The sequence below is a fragment of the Cheilinus undulatus genome, linkage group 13 (assembly GCF_018320785.1).
Source record: "Cheilinus undulatus linkage group 13, ASM1832078v1, whole genome shotgun sequence".
Taxonomy (NCBI): Eukaryota; Metazoa; Chordata; class Actinopteri; order Labriformes; family Labridae; genus Cheilinus; species Cheilinus undulatus.
In genome coordinates, this window is record NC_054877.1 from 25,828,221 (window position 1) to 25,850,061 (window position 21,841).

Sequence of the window (21,841 nt, forward strand, 5' to 3'; positions counted from 1 at the left end):
CTCACTCTGCTCTTTTAATGTGAGCATAGTTTTTCCAGAATGCCATGAGATACTTTTGCACCATGAAAGAAGTTACCCTCTCAGTTAGACAGGTCTTGTCTGTGGGAACCAACTGCAGTGTAGCAAGGATGATTTACTAAACTCTGTGGAAGAGCACTTTTAAGGTCAAGTGCACCTTTCAGTGTTTACTTGTAGTTAATCAAAATAGCTCATTTTGGGTGACGGGATTATTCATACTTAAAAGATGTGAAAGACAAAGGGGAAAATTGCTTTGAATGTGAAACATGTAATGTATAAATTTTAAACAGACACACTTCAAAATGTAGTTCAACTGCTTAAAATCTTTAATCACAGTGGTATAATCTACAGTGTAGCATGCAGGGGTTTCCTTGCAATTTTGGCACATAACTGAAGAAAGAAACAAGAAAAGAGAAAGGGATATTGAAATGTTAGACTTTTAAAAAATTCTTTTCACGTGTAAAGTATGATATTAAGACAACAGATTTGTATCCTTTACTGTAAGTAGAGGACGTCAGAAAGTAATCCATGACGGGCTGTCCTGAGGGGTCAGTTTTAAAGCTGCTTCTAGGTAATGCTTTCTCAGTGTTCCGGGTTTTATTCTAGTAAACAGGAAGATGACTGACCTGCTCTCAGTGCTTATATTAACATCACATAGAAACAAAAAAAGCTTTATCAGTACTGGTATAACAGACCATGTTTACACATTTATTTGATTAAAGCTGTTGAGGTTTTGTTAAGATGTTGAGTCATTGCTGCCTCAAGAACAACCTGGCCAACCTCTGAAATAGGCCAAATGTTTGTTGCGCTGCTAAAATTATCTGAGCTCCAAAGAAGTCTGTGTGCTGCTATTGTGAGATTTTTACAGACAGAATGATAGTTTTATCACCCTGCAAAATACCTGTTGGGCAGTTCTGTTGATTTTAGCTCTGATTTCCCAGTTGTTATGTTTTTATCTGCAATGTTAGATTTCAGCCCCTGAAGTTGCTCTGATTATTTTGCTGCTGCTTATCTCCTGATGATGATTTAGCCACAGTCAGGAGATCTTTATTATCGCAAATGATCAGAGACAAGAAGGTCAGACTTTGAGTACAACTCAGTTTATTTTCATGTGTAAAAAGTGGATGCTGGGGCGGTGGCAGGATTGAAAGCAAAGGCTAGATACTGTTGCAGGGCAGAGCCGGCAATGGCAAAGCAGAGGGAATGACTGGAAATCTCATAGCTTAAATGGGTTGCTAATAAAGAGGGTGTTTGTCAGCTGATTGGATAAGACGCATGCCTGGTAGGTAAATCATGATTTATTGAACTTTTTACCTTGATTATGATTAATGAATGTTTATTCCACCCCAACTTAGTTTGTGCTGTAAGCATTTTAAAGCCAACAACTGAAATTTTGTCTTTTTTTAAAGTATAATATCAAGCTTGTGCACTTCCAGAACAAAGTGATGTGGCTAAATCTATTAAACGTCATTCTCTTTAAACAGTTTTATGCCTTTGTACTAATTAAATCAGAGTCATACAGAATCCAGTTTTAGCGGCCAGTTTCAAATTAATTTTCCTGGTCTTAACTCTTATTAATGATTAAAGATGGTACATATTTTCTTTTCGTAAAAAATGTCACTGACATCAAAAAGGTTTTTTTCTTTTCTCTTCTTTGGGCTAATGGATGTTTTTTTTTATGTCCATGATAAAACATCAACTATCAAATTTTTACTCAGCAAAAAAACAATTTTAAAAGGTGCACCAGGCCACATGACCATCTCTCATTTCAACTTATCTCTCTAATCTTCACCAGAAATGTTTCACACCCTTTATATAGCCTGCTGTATTAGTTCATAATTTATTCTAACATTTTAGTAAACAAAAAATGTACTAACATCTTATTATTCTGTTCTATTTAATAGTCTACTTAAACAATCATGATAGCACTTAAAAGTACATTTATGCACATTAATGAATCAGTGGTTATAATTAAGTTTAACCATTTATTTTTAAGAAATGCTGTTTTATTTATGTAACTTAAACTATATTTTATTATTATGTTTACTTCCATAACATTTTGAGAGCAAGACTTATTTGTTGCAAACAATCAATATCCTATTTTTTTTCCCAAAGATGCTTCCATGTGTTATGTTATAAATGTCTGATTTATTTTGTACTCTTTAAAGGGAGTAAGACTTTAGAAAATCCTAACCTTAAAGGAAGATATACTATACTACTCTGTTCAATTAAAGTCACTCAAAGATGAATGCACAATGTCTGTATCTTTGATTTTTTTTATAAGTAGCTGGTAGCTTTTCATTGGCGTTTCTCTTCTCACAAGCCTGTCACACACTCCATCTCCACCACTGAGCACACTGAAGATGTTTACATACACTGACTTGAACTTGACCCTCTTCTGCAAAGGTGGAAAATGTTACTTTTTTTGATGTAGAAATAGAATTTAAAAACCTTCAGTGTTTGCCCCTTGATCGATCTTAAAGTTGAAATGGTTCTCTGTTTCTGGCAGCCATGGATGCACCCCTGAACCTGACGGCAAGTGAAGTGAATCACCGCAGCGCTCTCATCTCCTGGCAACCACCTATCGCAGAAATTGACAACTACATGCTCACGTACAAGACAACCGATGGCAGCCGGAAAGTATGTAGCACACACTCAAAACTTTTGTGTTTCAAGGCTATATCTTACACACAACACACACTCCAAACACACACATGCTCAAACTGTTTTACTTACTACTATGTAAGGCATTTTATCTGCTGCTGCAAAAAATAAGATAAAGTATTTGATCTTGAGTGGGGATAGAAATCCAGTTTAGTATCTTTGCTATGATTGCAAAGTCATGTCAAGAAGATGATCGGTGTTTTTTGGTAATCCACACACCTTAAAATAGCAACTTAATCCTGCAGAAATTGTGTCAGGACATATTGAATCCCCTTCTCAAATTTCTGCCCAGCATAAAATGTTCCTTCATTAATCAGCTTTTTATACCAGAGTCAAAAAATGTCCAACAAAGTTAGTGCAGAATCACAACTTTTTGACAGGCACTTCTAAATTTAAATTAATCTTTCAATCGTCTAATCCCCTGCTATGGAGTGTGTAAGCGGTAGGGGATACACACAGACACTCACAGACTGATACACACACAAGGGAGCTGGGCGGTTAAATTGCCTGTCTAATAGAGATATCACTTTAATGTGTCTCAGCAGAGACATTGTTTATTTTGATTAAACTTTTTGATGTAGCTCAGTAATAGTAATAAAGCACATTAGTAAGAAATGTGTGTCGCGCCACGCCTGTTAACCAATTGAGTGGAACTGTTTCCCATGATGCTCTGCGAAAGCCTCCCTTTTATTGGCAATTAGGTGTCTTACAAACAAGCACACAGTGTCCCCTCCAATGGCCACTATAGTGTCGTGATCTTATAAAGAGTCCCATCTCTCTCATGTCCTCTCATTCATTCGTTCACATACACACTGACCTTCAGTGTGCCGTACTGCTAAGAGGTTCACCATCGGGTGTCACTCATGCACAAAGAATGCCACAGGAACAAATCAGATTAACTCACTACATTTGTTTACAAAACAAACACTCATGACAACACTTTCTTCTCTTTTGATGATATTGTTTTTTTCTACTTTGTAAATCCAAAAATAATTGTTTGTTTCGAAGGAAGTTTTCACTTGTGATATTACATTTTCAACATAGGATTAATATTCATAAAACATTTTTGTGCTATTTCCAAGATTCAGCATAAATTAGCATTTTAAGTCGAACAATAATTAATTTATTTTTTTGCTACAGCGTACATAACTGCATAATGCATAAACATACAGAATAGAAATCGGTGTCTCTTGCTTTTTGTGTGTTTTAAATGCATGCTGGAGCTTTATATTTTTATGTTCAAGTCAAACATATATTGATCCATGCATTAATCATGTCTTTACTATTCTTTCAACCCAACTATCCACCAGACAGAGATGTAGAACATCTGCTCACCTAAGCTCTCCTGTTTAAGTCTTACTCTCATCTAACCTTGCATGGGCTGAATTTGCCCGACTAACCTAAAGAGTAAGAGAGAACTTGTGTTTCACTTTTTGTTGCTGAATGAGGGACCAAATAACATCCAACAGGGATCTGTTTGCTTTTGTTATGTTTACATGCTGACAGCCAATTAGCCGGTTGGCTGCAGCACATTAAAGATCTATAAAGGGAACCTAAAAGTGTCCATGCAATGCAAAATAAAAGTTATGGCCCATAGCTACAAACCTGAGGTTGACAAACTGTTTTTTTTTTTTTTAACTCCATGTCTTTTTGCCTCATTGTGCTTAAATTGTAGGGCTGTAACCTGGTTATCAAGTTAAACTACAAATAATCAGTAAATAAATTAAGAAATTCAACATTTTATGTTCATCCAAGAAGGAAAAAAATCATCTTTATACCATGGTCTTGGTGAATACTCGATTCTTATTGGCTCTGGAAATTCCATTGTGTCCACTAACTTCTGATATATGGACACTGTTCGAACTTCACAGGTAGTTTCAGTCAAAAAAATCATTACACTGTTTCAAATTAATGTGCAGCAGCCGTTAGGCGTTACTCCGTGAGGAGTAACTATAGCAACCTGAGACAGTCATATTTTCTGAGCAGGGAGTACAGCGCTGCCAGCCTAAGGAGCCTACGGACCGGCATCAACTGTCACTTAACTGACATAGCCTAAATAAAATGACAGACTCCAGGTTTAAGACCAGTAACGTAAGATGGTCTTATCTTCTATATCTGATGTACAACTTGTTTCCAGGCTTACCTTAACACTGAGAGGTGAGTGTTGCAAAAAACTGACTTCCCTCCTGTTCTAACTGCTATAAGCTATTGTCAGAGGATTCAGATAACATAAACAAAACAAAAGAAGCCAATATTTCTTTGTAGAGCCAAAGGAAACGTTTCTGATAAACTGACATGGTAATATCTGATAAATATTGACGTGTCTGACGGACAGTCAGCACCTGCAGGACGTGGACAGCTCCTGTGACCTCGTAATAAGGGGGGATTATTCTGTTTATTCAAACAGCTGGTCTGCTAAAACTAAGCTTTCTATCAGATGACTGTCTATGTTAACTTGCAGGTTTATAATCTGATCACAGATGACTCTCAGTCTCACCCATCTTCATGTCTTTTCATTGATAATTCTGTTCAGAAAGTACGCTGAACAGACTTGTTTTTTTGTTCCATTGTGACTTCATATCTATGGTCCACCCTATTTACTGGAGTAGTGAATAATGTTTACATTCCCTAAGAACGTTACGGGATTGGAATGGCTATTCCAGTTAATAGTCAAGCCCTCAGGCATTGCTAGGGGAAAGAAATTGTTTTAGTAAAACGTTATATTTTGATCACAAAATGTATGAAATTATAAATTAGTAGTTTTATCATTGGCAAGTGACCATAGTATAAGTGGGTTAATGCCCTTCCAGGTGTCCAATTATCAGGGATTAATGGTCTTTGTGGAGACAGCAGTTCAGGCCTCCATGTCGTCCATTGATCCCTGATAATTAGACAACTCGTCAGGCATTAACCCTTACATCAATTAGAGGGAAAAGCAGAAGTGCTCAATGGTAATGACCTTGTCAACTTCATCACGAGGTAGCTCCACTTCAGAAACTAAAAATAGTAGCAGTGCAAAAACATCGTATCTGGGAAAATCAGAGGTCTGAGTTTATCAACAATTATCACCCAATTAAATCCATGGGCCAATTTTTCAGTCAGGCTCTAGTCTTTATGCATAGTATAAAGGAAAATGAAAAGATGTGAACAAATTGTTTACCTGCAAGATTAAGAAACCCTTAGAAACACCACTTCGTAGTTTCCTTATGGCCTTACATGAACATTTTGTCAACTTTAACAGAGTTGAAGTGATTCTGCACACTTCAATTTTTATAGCAACAACCTTCCTTTAAACAACACTAGGTTAAATCCTAGTATATGGCTGACTTAATTGTGTGTTTTGGCAGAGTGATTGGTTTTTGGGGTTTGTAGTTGCGCTGTGCCTTATGTCTGTGGGTTGAGAATAAAAGGATCCCTAAAGTTTAAAATGTAAAACCCTGACAACAGTAAACAGCTCAGATAATAACAATCCTCAATCCTAACAATCCTCGGCAGCAATGCGCATCAACTAGTATAAGCCGCAGTGTTGGGAGTAACGCGTTACAAAGTAATCCGTTAGAGTACTCAGATTACTTTTTTGGAGTAGCAAGTAACGTAACACGTTAGTTTTACAATTCAAGTAATCCCGTTATTAGTTACATTTTCACAAAAGTAATCCATTACTGAAAGAAAAATCCCAAATTTCCTCTCTCTTCTGTGGCTTCACAAAGAGAGAAAGAAAAAAGAAACTCCTTGAAGCATCTGCTCTGTTTGTCCTTCTCTCTTCCTGTAGTCACGTTGGCACGTGCCAGCGAAAGGTAAACATTCTGTGCCATTACGCGCGCATTGTTAGCTTGTTGAGCCAGTGAGATGTCAAAGAGGACAGCAGGCCTCTGTGGAATTATCCCCATTATGATGGATTTTTGGATGAAAGGGACAAGAACAGCATCCTGGTGAAACGTAAGTTTAAAAGCTCCGTTTGCTTTCATTGAATCAGCTGTTCAGCTGTTCCAATGATGCGCAGTTATTACATACAGCATTGGAGTGATTCTGTCTGCCTCTGCTCAGCTTGTTGTCAGATTGTGAGCATGTTAAAGAGCTATAAAGGTTTTCCTGTCTGTTAGTGGTGTTCTCAGGCTTCAGAGATACAGATTATGGGCTGTAAATTAGGCTGTACATTGGCATCAGAGTCTGCACATTCAAATGCAGACGTGTGGTCGTTATCTTTATGGGATATCAACTGTAGATAACAGGTAACAGGTATTATTTTGTTTTCATTGATCATTTTTGAGATGTGCTGCTGTCTTAAAATTTTAATTTCTTTATTGTAGGTTATTAGTGTACTTTTGTAGATTTTATAATTTACATAGAGTTTGCTCTTTCGCCATTTTCTTTCAGCCTTTCTGCAGGATCTTTTTAGCATCCTCACTCTTTCCCCGTTTCTCCAAGGAGCCTTTGTTTTTTTGTTAATTAATTTAGTTTTTATGGGTGCAATATTGTCCGTGATGTTACTCACTGTATTGTTGAATACAGTTCTGACCACATTGTCATCTCTGGTGAAACAGGTCATATTGAAAAAGATGCAAAAATGGTCTGAGAGTGCAATGTCCAGAATGTCAGTGATTGTTATGGTTATATTGAGGCCTTTTGATAGAACCAAGTCAAGGGTGTGTCCATGTTTATGTGTAGGTCCAGTAACATACTGTGTAAATTCAAATGTGTCCAGGATATTAAGAAACTGTTTTGTGTCCAGAATAGCAGAATTGTCTATATGTATATTAAAATCACCAGAGATGACAATGTGGTCATAGTCAATGGATACTTTTGAAATCAGCTCACTAAATTTGTCAATAAATCCTTTTCTTAGTTTAGGAGGGTGGTACACTGTGAGCAAGATTGTAGGAACAACAGACTTAATAACAACAGCCAAGTCTTCAAAGGTTGAAAATTCACCAAGACAAACAGTCTGACAGTCTATTTGCAATGGTAGAGAAATGCAATCCCTCCATCTTTTTTGTTTTGTCTTGTACAGTGAAAAAAATTGAAGTTAGTAGGTGCTGTTTCAATCAGCTCTTTGTTACCAGTTGCATTCAGCCATGTTTCTGTGAGAAGGATGCAGTCCAATTTATTTTCATAAATGATGTCATTAATCAGAAATGTTTTGTTAGCCAATGATCTAACATTAAAGAGGGCCAATTTCAAGCAGTAGGTGTAGATGGTGGAGTCTGATTTAAATCCTGTAGTTTTAATTTGAATATTAATTTTTTACACAAATACCGTGGTTTCTCACTGCCTGTCTGGTTTTCAAAATCCTCCTGTCACTGATTTTGACTGGAATCATGGCAGGATGGGTGATGTTGGTAGTGGCAGTAGAGAGCTGTTTATGATGTCTCTGTGCTTATTCATGACATTTACGGGGAAAGTGTTTCATGGATGTTCTTTAACCTGGTATTTATGGCAGTTTTATCAGTTGAAGAATTTTCAGTAGAGCGGTAGGATCCTGGCTCCACATGCATGGAGAAAGTTGAGAGTGGAGAACTATTGACACTGGTGCTAGGACGTGGGACGTCAATAGTAGTGGGACTGATCAGAGGTGGGAGTGGATGTTGTTGTGGTGTTTTGGTAACCTGGGAGTGACACACGTGTGTGGGAGACGCTGTAAAAAGTGTTTCCTGACAACATTTTAGCCCCTAGCCAGTTCAGGTGAATGCCATCGTCTTTGAATAACTCCCATCTGTTCCAGAAGACGTCGTAGTTGGAGATGTAGAAGACGCCGTGAGCAGCACAGGCTGATGACAGCCAGGTGTGCAGTGCCAGCAGCCGACTGAAGCGTCCACAGCCACGGCCATAGGATAGGACCGGACACATGGATGTGGCTCACGGATCTTTTTAGTGTTTTGAACATGTGGAGGAAGTCTGCTTTTAGGGGTCTGGACTGTTGCTTACGTGTGTCATTTGTCCCTGCCAGTACCTCGATGGTTCTATCCGTGATGTCACGGACTGTTGCTCCCAGGAAACAGGGAGTTACTGCTGTGCCAGATCTGACATGCCTGATAATGGAGTCCCCTATAACCAGGGTTGTGGGCTGGTGCTGGAGCTCACCTAAAGGCATGGAGTTGGTGTCCTTGGGTGTGATGTGTCCAGCGGCTGCAGACTGACGGGAAGAGGCTTTTTGCGGGACCAAGGGTGGCTTTGGCGGTGGCTGAGCAGGACTGACAGGGGGCACCGGGTTGTCGGTGGAAAGGTGCTGCTCTCCCAGAGCCTCGAACTTATTTTCCAGCCGGATGGTCCCAGTAGGAGGAGGAGGAGTGTGGGAAAGGTGCTTGTCACGTTTCTTGCCCTGGATGACCGTCCAAGTGTCCCGAGAAGCTGGAGTGGAACAATTCTGGACCTTCGGCTTAGCACTGAGCCTAGGCCAGTCCTGGTCCTCCTGAATTGATGCCACCGGTTCAGAGGCAGCAGAGGGACCGAGCCAGGGAAGCGTTGTGTTGTTGGCCGGGAAACGGGAGGCCTCTGCGGCCAGAGAGTCCATGGCATGCTCAGCCTCCTGGATTTGATAAAGATTGGAAATCCGACCCTCAAGTTCTGCTATTTTCTGGGCAAGCCGACAGCATCCAGCACAGTCAGGCGGAGGTAAGTGGAGGCATTGCTTTAAAGATGTAGACACTAGACTGCCTGTTGCTAGTATAAACACTGGAGGCGGTTGGCGGTAAGCCCGCTCAGTGTCAGTGTCCAATATCTTGTGATCAAGACAAAAATGAAACAGCACGTTTGGAGGCTAGGACAGAATAAACAGTTAGTCTCTAGCGGTTCATCAATTAAACAAACGTGCTTTCAAAAAGGTATAGGAAATCACTTAAAGTGGCGTGATCCGTTCACAGCAACACTCACGGCATCTGACGTCATCCAGTTTTAGTCTAGTTTTAGTTGATGAAAACTCAAATCATGTCAGTCTATGTTCAGTCCATAAAATGTCCTCACTTTACTTTTAGCCCAACCATTTCTTTTCTTGCCTAAATCTGGTACCAAATAATGGTAGTGTGCTCTGTGCTCCCTGCCAAACCTGGGGTCCCTGCTTTCTACAGCTGAGAGGCAGAATAGCTACAGCTGCATTGTTTTTTTGACAGTTTTACCCACACTAGAGAAATATCAAGGATTATGAATGTGAATGAAAACTACATAATATTTAAGTCTAGTTTAGTCATCTTGACGAAAGCTAGTTTTTGTAAGTTTCAGTCATCACAGATCTATTTTTGTTAGTCTTAGTCTAGTTTTAGTCAACAAAATTAACACTAATCTGGAGTTTATAAAAAATGATGACTATATCCTTACTCAAAAACACAATGGAAGAGTAAATTCTGGTCCTTTAAATAATCTTCAAAATTGTTTGAAAATTATTAAAGGGATGAAACTTGTTGTGTTTGTGATGTCAGTTTTCTATGAATATATAGCCTCTTGGTTGTTGATTGGAGGGGGCATAACTTTTTATGGTTTTAGTTTGCTGTGAATACATAGCCTCTTGTCCCATGTAACTACCTGCATCTGACAAAAAAGGTAGAAAGTCTTTAAGATCCTCAACACCAAGGCAAAACATTTGAAATAACTTCCATTCTGAATCCCTCTCACACCTTTGATCATGTCCTTTCAGATGTTTTTAAATTCCTCTTGTACCACAGTGAGCTCCTTCAACAAGAGTCATACTTTGAATTCATATCGTTCCACAATAAATGAGTCATACCACTCGTGCTTACAGCAAAAACGATCACTGCAGCCGGAGATTGAAGTGGTGCTTGTGGTATTTTTCTGGTTGTCTCTACTTGACATCTGGCTTGGCTGAGAAACTACCTCCACTGTAATCTAACTGCATAATTATGAGCATTACAGAGCGAGGTAATTGACTTTATCATTTACATAGTGTAGATGTGAGATAAGCTTCTTATCTGATTAAGGTTTACTTAACATTTTATAAATGCATGTATCGCTGCCGGTCATGTTTGTGTCTGGGATGATAAAGATCTCTTCACTCACACACCCAATATCCAACCACTTCATCCCACGTAGACAATCGATCGCACAGGCATATATTCTCCTTGATAACGCGATGCTGTTTCACTCACAATAAAAATCTTATCATGACCCTGAAAACCTGGAGGGAAAGCATTGAGACAGACAGCATTTACCAGCTGCTTCACTGCATAATTCAAACAGACACATTGCCTGGAAATGTGTGATTCTTTTTTCCAAGCTGGCTGAATATTTCATTTTGACTTGTTCATATTTAATGTGTATCCAGGGCAAACTGTAACACACATGCACACAATCTCAAACACAGACGCACATGCAGACTGACACCATAGACACATTTCTGTTCACTAATTCAGCATGGATTCATTCCTCTGGTGTCACAAAAAGGACTCTCAGAAACGATGAAACACTTGGGCTCAACAAAAGAGGATTTGTCAACAAAAGAGTGAAGTTACTGTACTGCGCTGTCATAACTTCTTCACCAAAAATAGATTTTTTTTTTCTTTTTTTGTTTGTTTCCTGATTGCTTTCCAGCCTGGCTGTCCGATTAGAAGCTTTTATCTCTTTCTCTGCATGTAGCTCCCCTCCCTCCTCCCCCTCAACCCACGTCTCTTTTCTGCTCTCAACTTCTCTGTTGGTATGTTCTGGTTTCACATTTGAAAGCTGATAGCTGATCTCATTCTGCACTCATGGCTTATCTCAGTGTTTTACCAAATGCCTAGTCCATCTCACATGGGATTACAAGGCTCCACTGTTCTACATAACAAAGCACACAAAATACAACAACATTAAAGCTCTCTTTGGTGCAATTGTAAATTGAAAATACCTGCTAGAAGCACAAGGTTTACTACAATTAGATGTTATTGTAACTATTTAACAGGCTAATTTAAGTGTTTTATGTAAACTTTACTTATTCTGTGCTAAGATTGACTTTCTCTTTCTGTCTGAATAAATCACACATTTCTCTGCTGCCAAATTTAGAATATTTTCCTACTGGAACAGAGAGAAAGCTGTCATATATTTCCTGAACAAAAATAGCTGGAAGGTTTTCTCTTTGTTTCCGCGAGTCTTTTTAAAACTCACAAGGCTAATTCAATGTTTTATCAGCGACTTATGGGCATTCAAATATAATTCATTTCTACCCTGAGGTTTATATTCACTAATATTGAAATAGAACTTTTATAGAGCACATTTTCTTAATCTAATATCTTTTAACTTTTCACTTAGATTAATTTGTATCTTTTAATTTGTGCGTAACACTAGGAGCTGATCCTGGATGCAGAGGATACATGGATACGACTGGAGGGACTGGCTGAGATGACAGAATACACTGTGAAGCTCCAGGCTGCGAGAGGACTTGACACTAGTGCTGTAGTCTCTACCACCTTCACTACAGGTGCAGTACATTTCACATAACAGCCTCCATAAGCAAAGGTACATGGTGGATTTTTTCCCTTATGTTCAGCTGGAGGAAGACTTCCCATTAGGCTGCACCTGCAGCGTGGCTGTCCTCACTCCTACAGGCTGTAATTCAATGTGCTCACTGTGTAATCAGCTCCAGGATGTGTCAGTCAAACTAGGGCTAGGAAGCACCGTGAAGCTGCTAATCACCTGGAATTTAAGTGATCAGGCTAGCAATGAATACCAATATCCATCACTTCAACCAGGTGGTGGACACAGTAATATAGGCTCTTTAAAGAGAGCTTTGCAGGTTGCCAGTTTCACTTTTTATCATTTTTTAACTGTCTGAGGGAAGCAGAACCAGCTGCAATCACACACCTCGAATATTGTTACCTTATAAAATTGATAAAGCAGAAGTACAAGTAAACAGTTAAACATTTCTCTGTACACAGAGAAGCATTAGCATGAACTTACCGTTTACTATGTCATTTTATAAAGAAGTTCTATAACAGGGTGTGTATTTCCAGCTCTGCCTTTCAAAGGTTTTAGTCATACTTAAATGATAGATACTTGAGGTCTTTATTAATAATCATGTGTGCTTATTTGCTGCATAGAGTTCTCCAAGGTTTAATCCTCAGATCACTCTTATTCTCTTTGTACTTTCTGTTCTGGATAATCTGTTCAGCTAATTTTGTAAATGTCCTGGCACTTTTATGCTGACACTACTCAAATCTTTTTCTCTACAGAAATCAATAACCTGAATTTACTTTCCTCTCTCTTTAATTGTTTCGCAACTGTCCAAGAACAGATGTTCTCAAATTGAATCTGTCTCAGTCCTGACAAAACTGAAATAGTGTGAATTGGAACAGACATTCTCCACTGCCGTCAGTTAATTTGCCCTTTATAATCAAACACAGTCCCACTCTTCCGCTAAGAATCTTGGAATCATTTTTGGCCAATGTCTGATCTTTAAGAAGTATATCACATGTCCTCCTCTGCCATGCAGTCATTTAGCTCAGGTTCCTCCCATTTCTCCTGATCTTTTCTAAAATGTTCTACACCTTGTTTGGAGAAGGCCTCACAGCTGATATCAGAGCAAAAAAACAAGCCATGAGGTCAAAGGAACTGCCGGCAGAGCTCAGAAACAAGATTGTTACAAGGCATGGATCTGGGTAAAAATTTACAAAAGACTTCCGTTGTACTTAAGCTTCCCAAAAGTACAGTGGCCTCTATAACTCTCAAACTGAAGAAGTTTGGCACAACCAGGGCTCTTCCAAGAGCTGGTAACCCGGCCAAAGAAGCAATCAGGGGGAGAAGGGCCTTAGTAAGAGAAGTGACCAAAAGCCTGATGGTCACTCTAGCTGAGCTCCAGAGATCCTGTGTAGAGATGGAAAAACTGCAAAAAACAAAACTCCATGTGAAATTACTTTGAAACAACCCAAACGACAATGGAGCGCCGTAGTCTACTGGGAAGAACTAGGTGACTGCCAGTCTCTGAGAAATGTCAACTGGCACATAGTGCATACTGTGACGTGAGATAAGTGGCCTCAGACGACAATACAGTGCATCAAACCTAGGTGACAGCTCATCAACCTCTGCAATCATGAATGAATATGTGAGTGAATGGGTGTGAATGGTCTGATCTGAGTTGTAAAAGCGCTTTGAGTAGTTGGATGACTAGAAAAGCACTATATAAGCACAAGTCCATTTATTTATAGTTTATTTGTTCGGAACAGATACAGTATACATAGACAGCTGAGAACAGCCATCCCATACAAGTGTCATAGTGTTTATTGTGAATGCTAATTTGCAACGCTAGTCCCTAGAGGGGCCTTTAAATATAAAAAGATAAAACAGTTTATTGAAAAAGGGGAAAGGTGAACTGGGTATAATGTGAGACATTGAAAACACAAGCAGTGGCAGTGTTACAGAAAATCTGACATGAGTGCAGTGCTGTTGTGGAAATAACTAGGATTAAGTGGCTCTTTTAAAGGTGGTGAAATTTGTAATAAGTTTCAGCATGGTGAATGGAATAAAATACAATGTTTCATGCATGTCACTTTAGAGTTTCTATAATTACATGCTTGTCCTGTCTTTTTTCAGGCGTGTTTTGTTCCATATATGGTACAAACCTCAATATTGCTTATGAAATAATTTGAATTTGTTTAAATTGTTTTAGAAGTTTGGGTCGTGGTCGCTCTAGACCAGTTGAGGACCACTGGGACACAGTACAGTGTCATTTATCCTTTCTCCTCCTCTGCCTTTCTCCAGGGAGCCGTCTGTTTGCAACACCTCAGAATTGTGCCCAACACCTGCTGAACGGAGAGAATTTAAGTGGTGTCTACACCATTTACGTCAACAGAGACCCCAGCCAGGGCGTGCAGGTGTACTGTGACATGACCACTGATGAAGGAGGCTGGATTGTGAGTCACTGTAACCTTCTTATTATTGGCACTTTGCAAATGTAAGAAACAGCAACATGTTAGTCAAGGTAGGAATGGAAGAGCAGGAAGTAAAATTAGATTTTATTTGATCATTTGAACCACTGAAAGTTATTTTGTTCACACACTGAGTTATATCTAAGAAACTTGTATTTTTCTGATCTTTTAGGTATTCCAGCGTCGTCAGAACGGCCTTACAGACTTTTCCAGGAAGTGGAGTGATTATCGTGTGGGCTTTGGAAACTTGGAGGATGAATTCTGGCTTGGTAAGACTCTCACTGTGAGATAATTAATCCCAAGAAAAAATGTTCAGAGTGAAGTTTCAGAAATAGGGTTTACTCAAGTCCATCAGATTTTGTCTTTTCAGTGCCTGATGAGAAACACCTCATCATGTTTTTGATGTTTGGTTTTGATGTCCGTTGAATAAACAACCTTGCATAAGAAGATGGATTTCAAATTGATCTGGAACCCTTTCGTTCATTTTTAACTTCAAAGAGGTGTCAGCTAGAACACAATCTTTGTTAAATTATTCACAGAGACCAAGCATTAATCAAGTATGAGCAAACCCTTTGGCAGCATTTGCGAAATAACACTGACTCTTGTACTTTGTCTTTTACATGTGCTCTCACTGATCTTTCTCTACTTTGCTAATCCAGTAAAAAATGCTGCAGGAGCAACAATCGTCAGCCGATCTGTCAATCATGGCATTTAACTCAACAGCTTAACATAATTTGTGCTGGGCCCCAGTCTAAATATCTTTTCCAGGCCATCCCCCTTGCCCCTTCCAGATGCGCACACTTGTTTGCATCAACATGCACAGACTCACAAAGCCTTTCCCAGCTGCAGCTCCCTTTCCCTTTCTTTTTCTTTCCCTTTCACTGAAACATCACGTAAAACACCCTCTTATACCCATTGTGTGAATTTCAACCATAAAACTTAATACATTAATGCTGAAAGGTATACTCACAATCATGTAGATCAAAAAAGACTGAACTGCAAAGATGCCTTCTATCTCTTTAACAAGCTTTTCATTGCTTGGTTCAGCAAAGTGACAAACAAGCTTGTGCAAATAGCCTAAAAATCTGAAAGGCTCTGTCTTACACCAGGCACTTATCAGCCTCAATCCTCATGTCAGATTACAGGGAAATGTTCACAGCTACTACTTACATTGCTGCTTCAGCCTAGCAGTTCAGTAGAACACAGACACGCATTGAAGCACTCCATATAGCACAGTCACTGTGATGCATGTTCTCCCAGTTGCATGCGGAAGCACACTGACATACTGACATTATGAAGGAGAAGCTGGAATGAATATGATCCTCAAACATAACTGTGAGTGTAACTGATAATTATGCTCACAAATATTAATAGAGACAGTACAGAGTTCATTAAGCACACATTGCCACAATGTAGTGATCCATCTGCATCTAATAAGTAAGTAAATGTTTACATGCTCACAGAGCATTAGTTAAGATAAGATCTATCTGATACCATCGTTGTGAGATTTTAATAATTAATGAAGTTAAACTGCTGTGCATAAATGAAAACTGGGTCTCACTTTAAGGCTCTAGTCATGTCTGATGTTGTGGTAATGTTTCAGCAGATAAAAATCCAATCTGTGATCAACATGCTGTATTTCATGCTTTGTCCCGTGTTTGTTCTGTAGGTTCAGTGGAACAGTTGAAGGGGAGACATAACATCTTTGAATTATAAATGATCCCTCTACAGGGCGCTGTCCTGGTATGCATTACAGTGGCCGCAAAAATCATATAACAGGGAAAAGAAAATATAGATGTTATCCTGGCTGGAATTAAGGTGCAGTTGTTGTGTTAGTGACCGGTAAAAGTACGTAACATCCAGCTGGCGATGCCAGCCGGTGTGCTCGCTTTCACTGGTTGTTGTGTCAGAGGCATTACAACCTAGAATCGTAAATATCAAATGTGTTTGATTTTCACAATTTGAAGCCTGGGAGCCTGCAACGTGATTTGGAGCTGTAAAACAATCGTGTTGACACCACATACTTGAGGATTTTTCAGACAAATAATGATTGACAGGGGAGGAAAATCTTTCTCCAATTCAAGCTTAAAATCAACTAGTGTGTGGCCAGCCTCAGTTTGGTCTACCAAAGGAAAAGCACTTAACAGTGCTGTGAACTCACCTGCTTTGCTTAAAGGAAAGAGAGCTTGCAACAGACAAGCGCTATGGGCAAGCCCTAATGCACTAGCCTGGCTGCACCATCACCATCAGTAACATTATTATTTAAACCCTCTTTGTAGCACCAAATAACTAATGAGAAAGAAACCATGGTTAGAAAAAAACAGTACCTGGTTTGCACTTAAATTGAAAATGTACAGATACATCTGTTTAACACCAGTATCGGTCAGTATCAGCCCTTTTGACTGACATCAGCCATCTGCAAATAATGTGGGCATGAACTAATGTCAATAGCAGAACAACAACTGTTGTTTTACTTATTTTATATTTTGGCAAAGTCCCATCTGTTAACATGGAGGAGGTGGAGTTTTTGATTTGTACTGCTGTCAGTCAGTAAGAGAGATGGGATAGAATTCTCCTTTCTATGCTGTGCATGATGCACACATTTGGCATTACATGCCGTTATCACTGTTTGTAGGAAATATGAATTACCTTCTTGTTAAATACTGACACCACAGCTAATTTATAAGAGACACTCATCTTGGTTGTTTAGAAAGTGCTTCGGTGGTTCCCAGCACAGTAAGACCAGCTTCAGCCGCCGAAACATTTTTGCAGGCTTGGATATCTGTGTTATGTCTCTCAGTCATATCAGTGAAGGAACAGTGAAATAAATGTTCTACATTTAATTTCTTTTTCTTTATGAGCCTTGAACTAATTGTTTGTATTTGAAGAGTCACTAGAAAGGTAAGGTTTGTTGCACAGCTGCAACACAGCTTTCAGAATGCAACCTTCTACCAATTTTATTCAGTCTTTTTCCAGTTTTCTGAAGTATGTTTCACCCTCTTTACCTACATGATAATGTGGTGAATTGTATGGGTGCAATCAATAGAGGGTAATAGCTTTTACTTGGTTACAATTGATACATCTATTTCAAGGAGAAGAAAGATGTTTCCAATACCTCCAGTGGGCTTTATTGCCTTTCGTGTAAGATTTTTCACTCTGTATAAAGATGAAGAACTGTGCTGCTTTCTTCTTTTTCTCTTTCTTCTTCTTTTTTTCCTTTGGCTCGTCTCATCTTTCAGCCATCGCCTTACGAAGTCTCTCCAATTCATAACTGGATATTCTGAAAGATCATCTCTCCCTGAAATGACTTAGTAATTGTCTTTGGCATCTCTGTGATTCAAGACAAAACAACAAAACATCCCCTCTCTTTTGATGGACTGCTGCAAACCCCCCACCACAGAAATGTCATTATGAGAAAATAATTATATTCATTAGAAAATGTGCAAATGACTCATGTTTCTTCATGGGCCTCCTTTTATGTTATTGTTTTGGTGGAGATGATTAAAGAAAAGTATTACATGAATATTTCATTAAGCAAATCAGGACCTTGGGAAGAATGTTTTTTGAACTTTTTTATTGGAGAAATTAAATAACATCGAGGGGAAATTTTATGGCATGGCATTATCATCACATTATGACAGAGGGAAGGCTGTTACTTTGCAGCTGACACACATTGGATCATAATAAAAGATAGCTATGGCATGCTCTAGTCCATTAGTGTCCAAGCTTACTGTAGTAGGTGAAACATAAAAGAGATTTAGAAGGAGCTCCATCAACAGAAGCTAACAGTTTAATGCAATGTGCTAAAAATGTGCTGGCAGCTCTTATTTAAATTGTCAGATTTGTTGCTTCCCAGGTTATTTTTAAAGCTGAAGTGCGTGCTGTTTTTAGGTTGATTTTAATAATACTGTCAGCTGTTCCAGTTACTTTTGTGCACCAGCACCAAGGAGAGGGTGTTCAAAGTCAGATCTTAACATTTCATCACAGGCAGAAAGGTGCTGTTCTCTCTGCTGCCACAGATTAATAATATATCTGTTTGCGAAGGAAGACAAGAGAGGGGAAAACTAAACACTGGAACTAAAACACAAGAGGCTTCATAAAAACACTGGGATGATATCTCTGTAAAATAACACATACAGAAGAGAAATACATCCTCACGCTCACTGCACAGTAAAAATCTTAAATAGTGACAGGATTTTTGTGGCTGACAGGCACCTGAAGCAATCACAAAGCTGCATCCTTGCACAGTAATACCTCATATCTTCTTGACGTATTAAGGCTTTGTCTGTAGCGTGTGATTTACAGACACCTGAGCAGATCTGGTTCAGTGAGTCCCACATTTCATCTAACCTGTTTTCACTTCAGCTGAATCAGCAATAATCTGCCCTCTCCACACTTCTGGGCTCCTCCGTCTCCAGGGTTTGCTTTACTTTTTTAGTGCCTCTTGTGATGCACTCACCTTCCTTCCTTCATCTTTCCTCAGTCCCTTACTGTACTCTGTCCTCTTGGTACATAAAAGCAGCTTAATGTAACCTCAGGGTGAGCAGCATTAAAAGCTGCCCTCTGCGCCTGTGAAAGCCTCTCCCTGAACACCAGATTACTGATATCACACCAGCAGGGAACGGTATCCACAGAGAAATGCTCAAATTGTAGAGCATACTGTATGTCACTGGCCTGACTGTTAATCTAGTGGTGGTTTGATTTTGGGAAAGGGACTAAAATCATTCTTACTTAAGGTAGTCAAAGCACTGGTTTTATCTGTGAAATTAACAATGACTTGGAAGTTGGACAGCAAGATGGCATGCAAAATACTTGTAAGCTGAAGTTTTTAACTGCGCCGTGCTGCTGTGACATATGTATCCACTGTGGGGAAAAAATGTATTTAAGGAGAGTACAATTTTTCGTTGGGGTTTTATATGTTTCTTAAAGATAAAACGTCTTTAGACATGGTGCAGAGAGAAAAAACCCCAAAGAAAGGGACGTATCCACAAATACAGCTTTCTTCAAAACTTAAGATGTCTTTTGGCATTTAGGACATACCTTTGCTTTCACGCAGAAACTCTGGCCAGCTAAACAGTGAGCAAATGACTGTTATCTATTGAATGTAGTGCATTTAATATTGATAGTACTAGCTTAAAACTCTGAACTATCCCTGTAGGATCGAATCAAATTCCCAGTCTACAAAACATCATGGCAGAGAGAAATTAAACTGTGTATGTGTGCTTACAGTTAGAGGTGGCATGTTAAGGTTATTCATGGTCACAGTGGAGTGTCTTACAGCATTCAGAAGAGGTGACAAAAGTGATAGGATACCCGTTTACTTTTTTTTAAACCTTTTTGCTGTTTTTCTTTTAAAAGTCAGCAGCGTGAAGAAAACTTACCAATGCAAATTTTTGACCTTGTAAAACTGCTTGATAGTCCAAGTCAAGGATTTTCAAAGCCTGACACTGTGTACCCCCTTCAGATGAATGTGAGGTGAAAGCCAAACCTGTTTCCTGAAAAGGAGAGGAAAGATGCAAAGATAGAGAAAAAGTGTGCAGCAGCTGAGACCAAGACAATGTTCTCATACTGTATTGTATGGCATTGCATGAGACTGCACAGTGTTTCTTAAATTGATCATTATCCTTATCATATTATCATTATTGCGCTGTATGTTATTATTATTTTTAGCATTATTATTATTGTATTATTACCTCCGCCAAGGAGGTTATGTGATCAGGTGGGTTTGTTTGTTTGTTTCTTTGTTTGTTTGTTTGTTTGTTAGCAACATAACTCAAAAAGTTGTGGACAGATTTTAATGAAATTTTCAGGAAATGTCAGAAATGGCATAAAGAAGAACTGGTTAGACTTTGGGAGTGATCCGAATCGCCGTCTGGATCCAGAAATTTTTTTAAAGGATTCTGTACTATTGGGAGACAGGGCTAATGGCAGAGGTCTGCGGTGTTACCACTTTACACCAGGAGATGGCGGACATGAGTAACTTCAATCCCAGCAGTATTTTGGCTGTGTTTCTATTCAAAGTTTTGGAGTTTATGGAGTTTGAAAGACGCACACCTGTTTGAGGGGACGAGTCGGAGCGTAACAGAGAGAAAGACAACGAATTGTAGCAAGAATACTCACAATGCTGGGAGGAATAGAGGAATATTCACCCTCTGCCATGACTTTCAGTCGTCCAGTGGGACCATGGGTGAGACTGTCAGTGCATCTGTTGGCACCGACAGGCAATGCTTCCACCATGACAGTCCACATGTAGTGAAGCTAATGCTTTGCCTCACCGTGTTTCCACCCCACCTGGGAGGGAGTAATAAGCGAATGCCGTGGTGGGGGGCACATGGGGATGGATCCAGGAATTTTTTAAAGAATTCATCACTATTGGGAGATAGGGCTAATGGCAGAGGTCTGCACTCTCTGAGTGCTTTTCTAGTTTAGAGATATGATGTTATTAACATTTAATATAACCATTATGGTGACCTAAAATATCACAGTTTTTAATAATAATGTTATAGATTGCTGAAAACAAGTACTGATACATGGGGCCCAGATAGCCTAGTGGTTAGGTTGCACCCCATGTGCATAGGTGGCCTGGGTTCATGTCTTTCCTGTGGCTCCTTTCAAGCATGTCTCCACACTTTCTCATTCCTGTGTCCTACTCTGTCCACCTTTCTTTCTAAAATAAAGGCAACAAAAAGGAAATATATTATGAAAAAAGAATGATACATCATTGAAATATCATTGAAATAATTTCATTAAGTTCAACATTAGAGAAAAAACAATTCTACTAAAATTAGCAGCAAAGAGCACTATATGCATTTTTCTATATTGCAAGAATTGATATTAATAAACTTAGCACAAAAAGTAAGGAAATAAGTGTTTGCTAGATTATTTCTTTGTTGTAACAATGCTTCTTGGCAATAAACCTTGTACCGTTGGAAAGCCTGTTTATTTCCCTTTTAAATAATGCCACATTTGTAAGGATCATGCATTTGTGGGATGAGCAGCAGGGCTGAGTATGTGGGTTGCGCCCATGAAAAATTTGCCAAATCTCTGCCAGTGCCAAACAGCTTATTTTGCTGTTGCCATTGACTCTTGTTTTGAGCTTCTGGTACCCCCAAGTGCTGCCAGTCAGGTGCCTGATTAGCAGCGACTGTGAGTATGGGCCCTGCTACAGTAGTCAATATGTGTCGGCTCCAAGAATCGGCATGCCCTGTTTGACTGATCTGGATAGGGTCCGTGCGACAGGGCGACCTCAAGCTGGTGTTCCGCAAAACCCAGTTGCAGCATTGTTTGGAGTGAGCCCTGGTATCGTCTCCAACATG

The 21,841-nt window shown here is 39.3% G+C and overlaps 1 protein-coding gene across 4 annotated transcripts in view; it reads left to right on the forward strand.

The window, feature by feature from the left end:
- Nucleotides 1-21,841, forward strand: part of tnr (tenascin R (restrictin, janusin)) — a 288,572-nt gene that overhangs the window by 252,182 nt on the left and 14,549 nt on the right. For all 4 annotated transcript variants that reach the window (XM_041804243.1, XM_041804241.1, XM_041804240.1 and 1 more), the window contains 4 exons: nucleotides 2,528-2,658; nucleotides 11,950-12,082; nucleotides 14,359-14,510; nucleotides 14,698-14,794. In XM_041804243.1, the coding sequence (XP_041660177.1) occupies nucleotides 2,528-2,658; nucleotides 11,950-12,082; nucleotides 14,359-14,510; nucleotides 14,698-14,794 (513 nt within the window). The remainder of the gene's footprint in view (nucleotides 1-2,527; nucleotides 2,659-11,949; nucleotides 12,083-14,358; nucleotides 14,511-14,697; nucleotides 14,795-21,841) is intronic.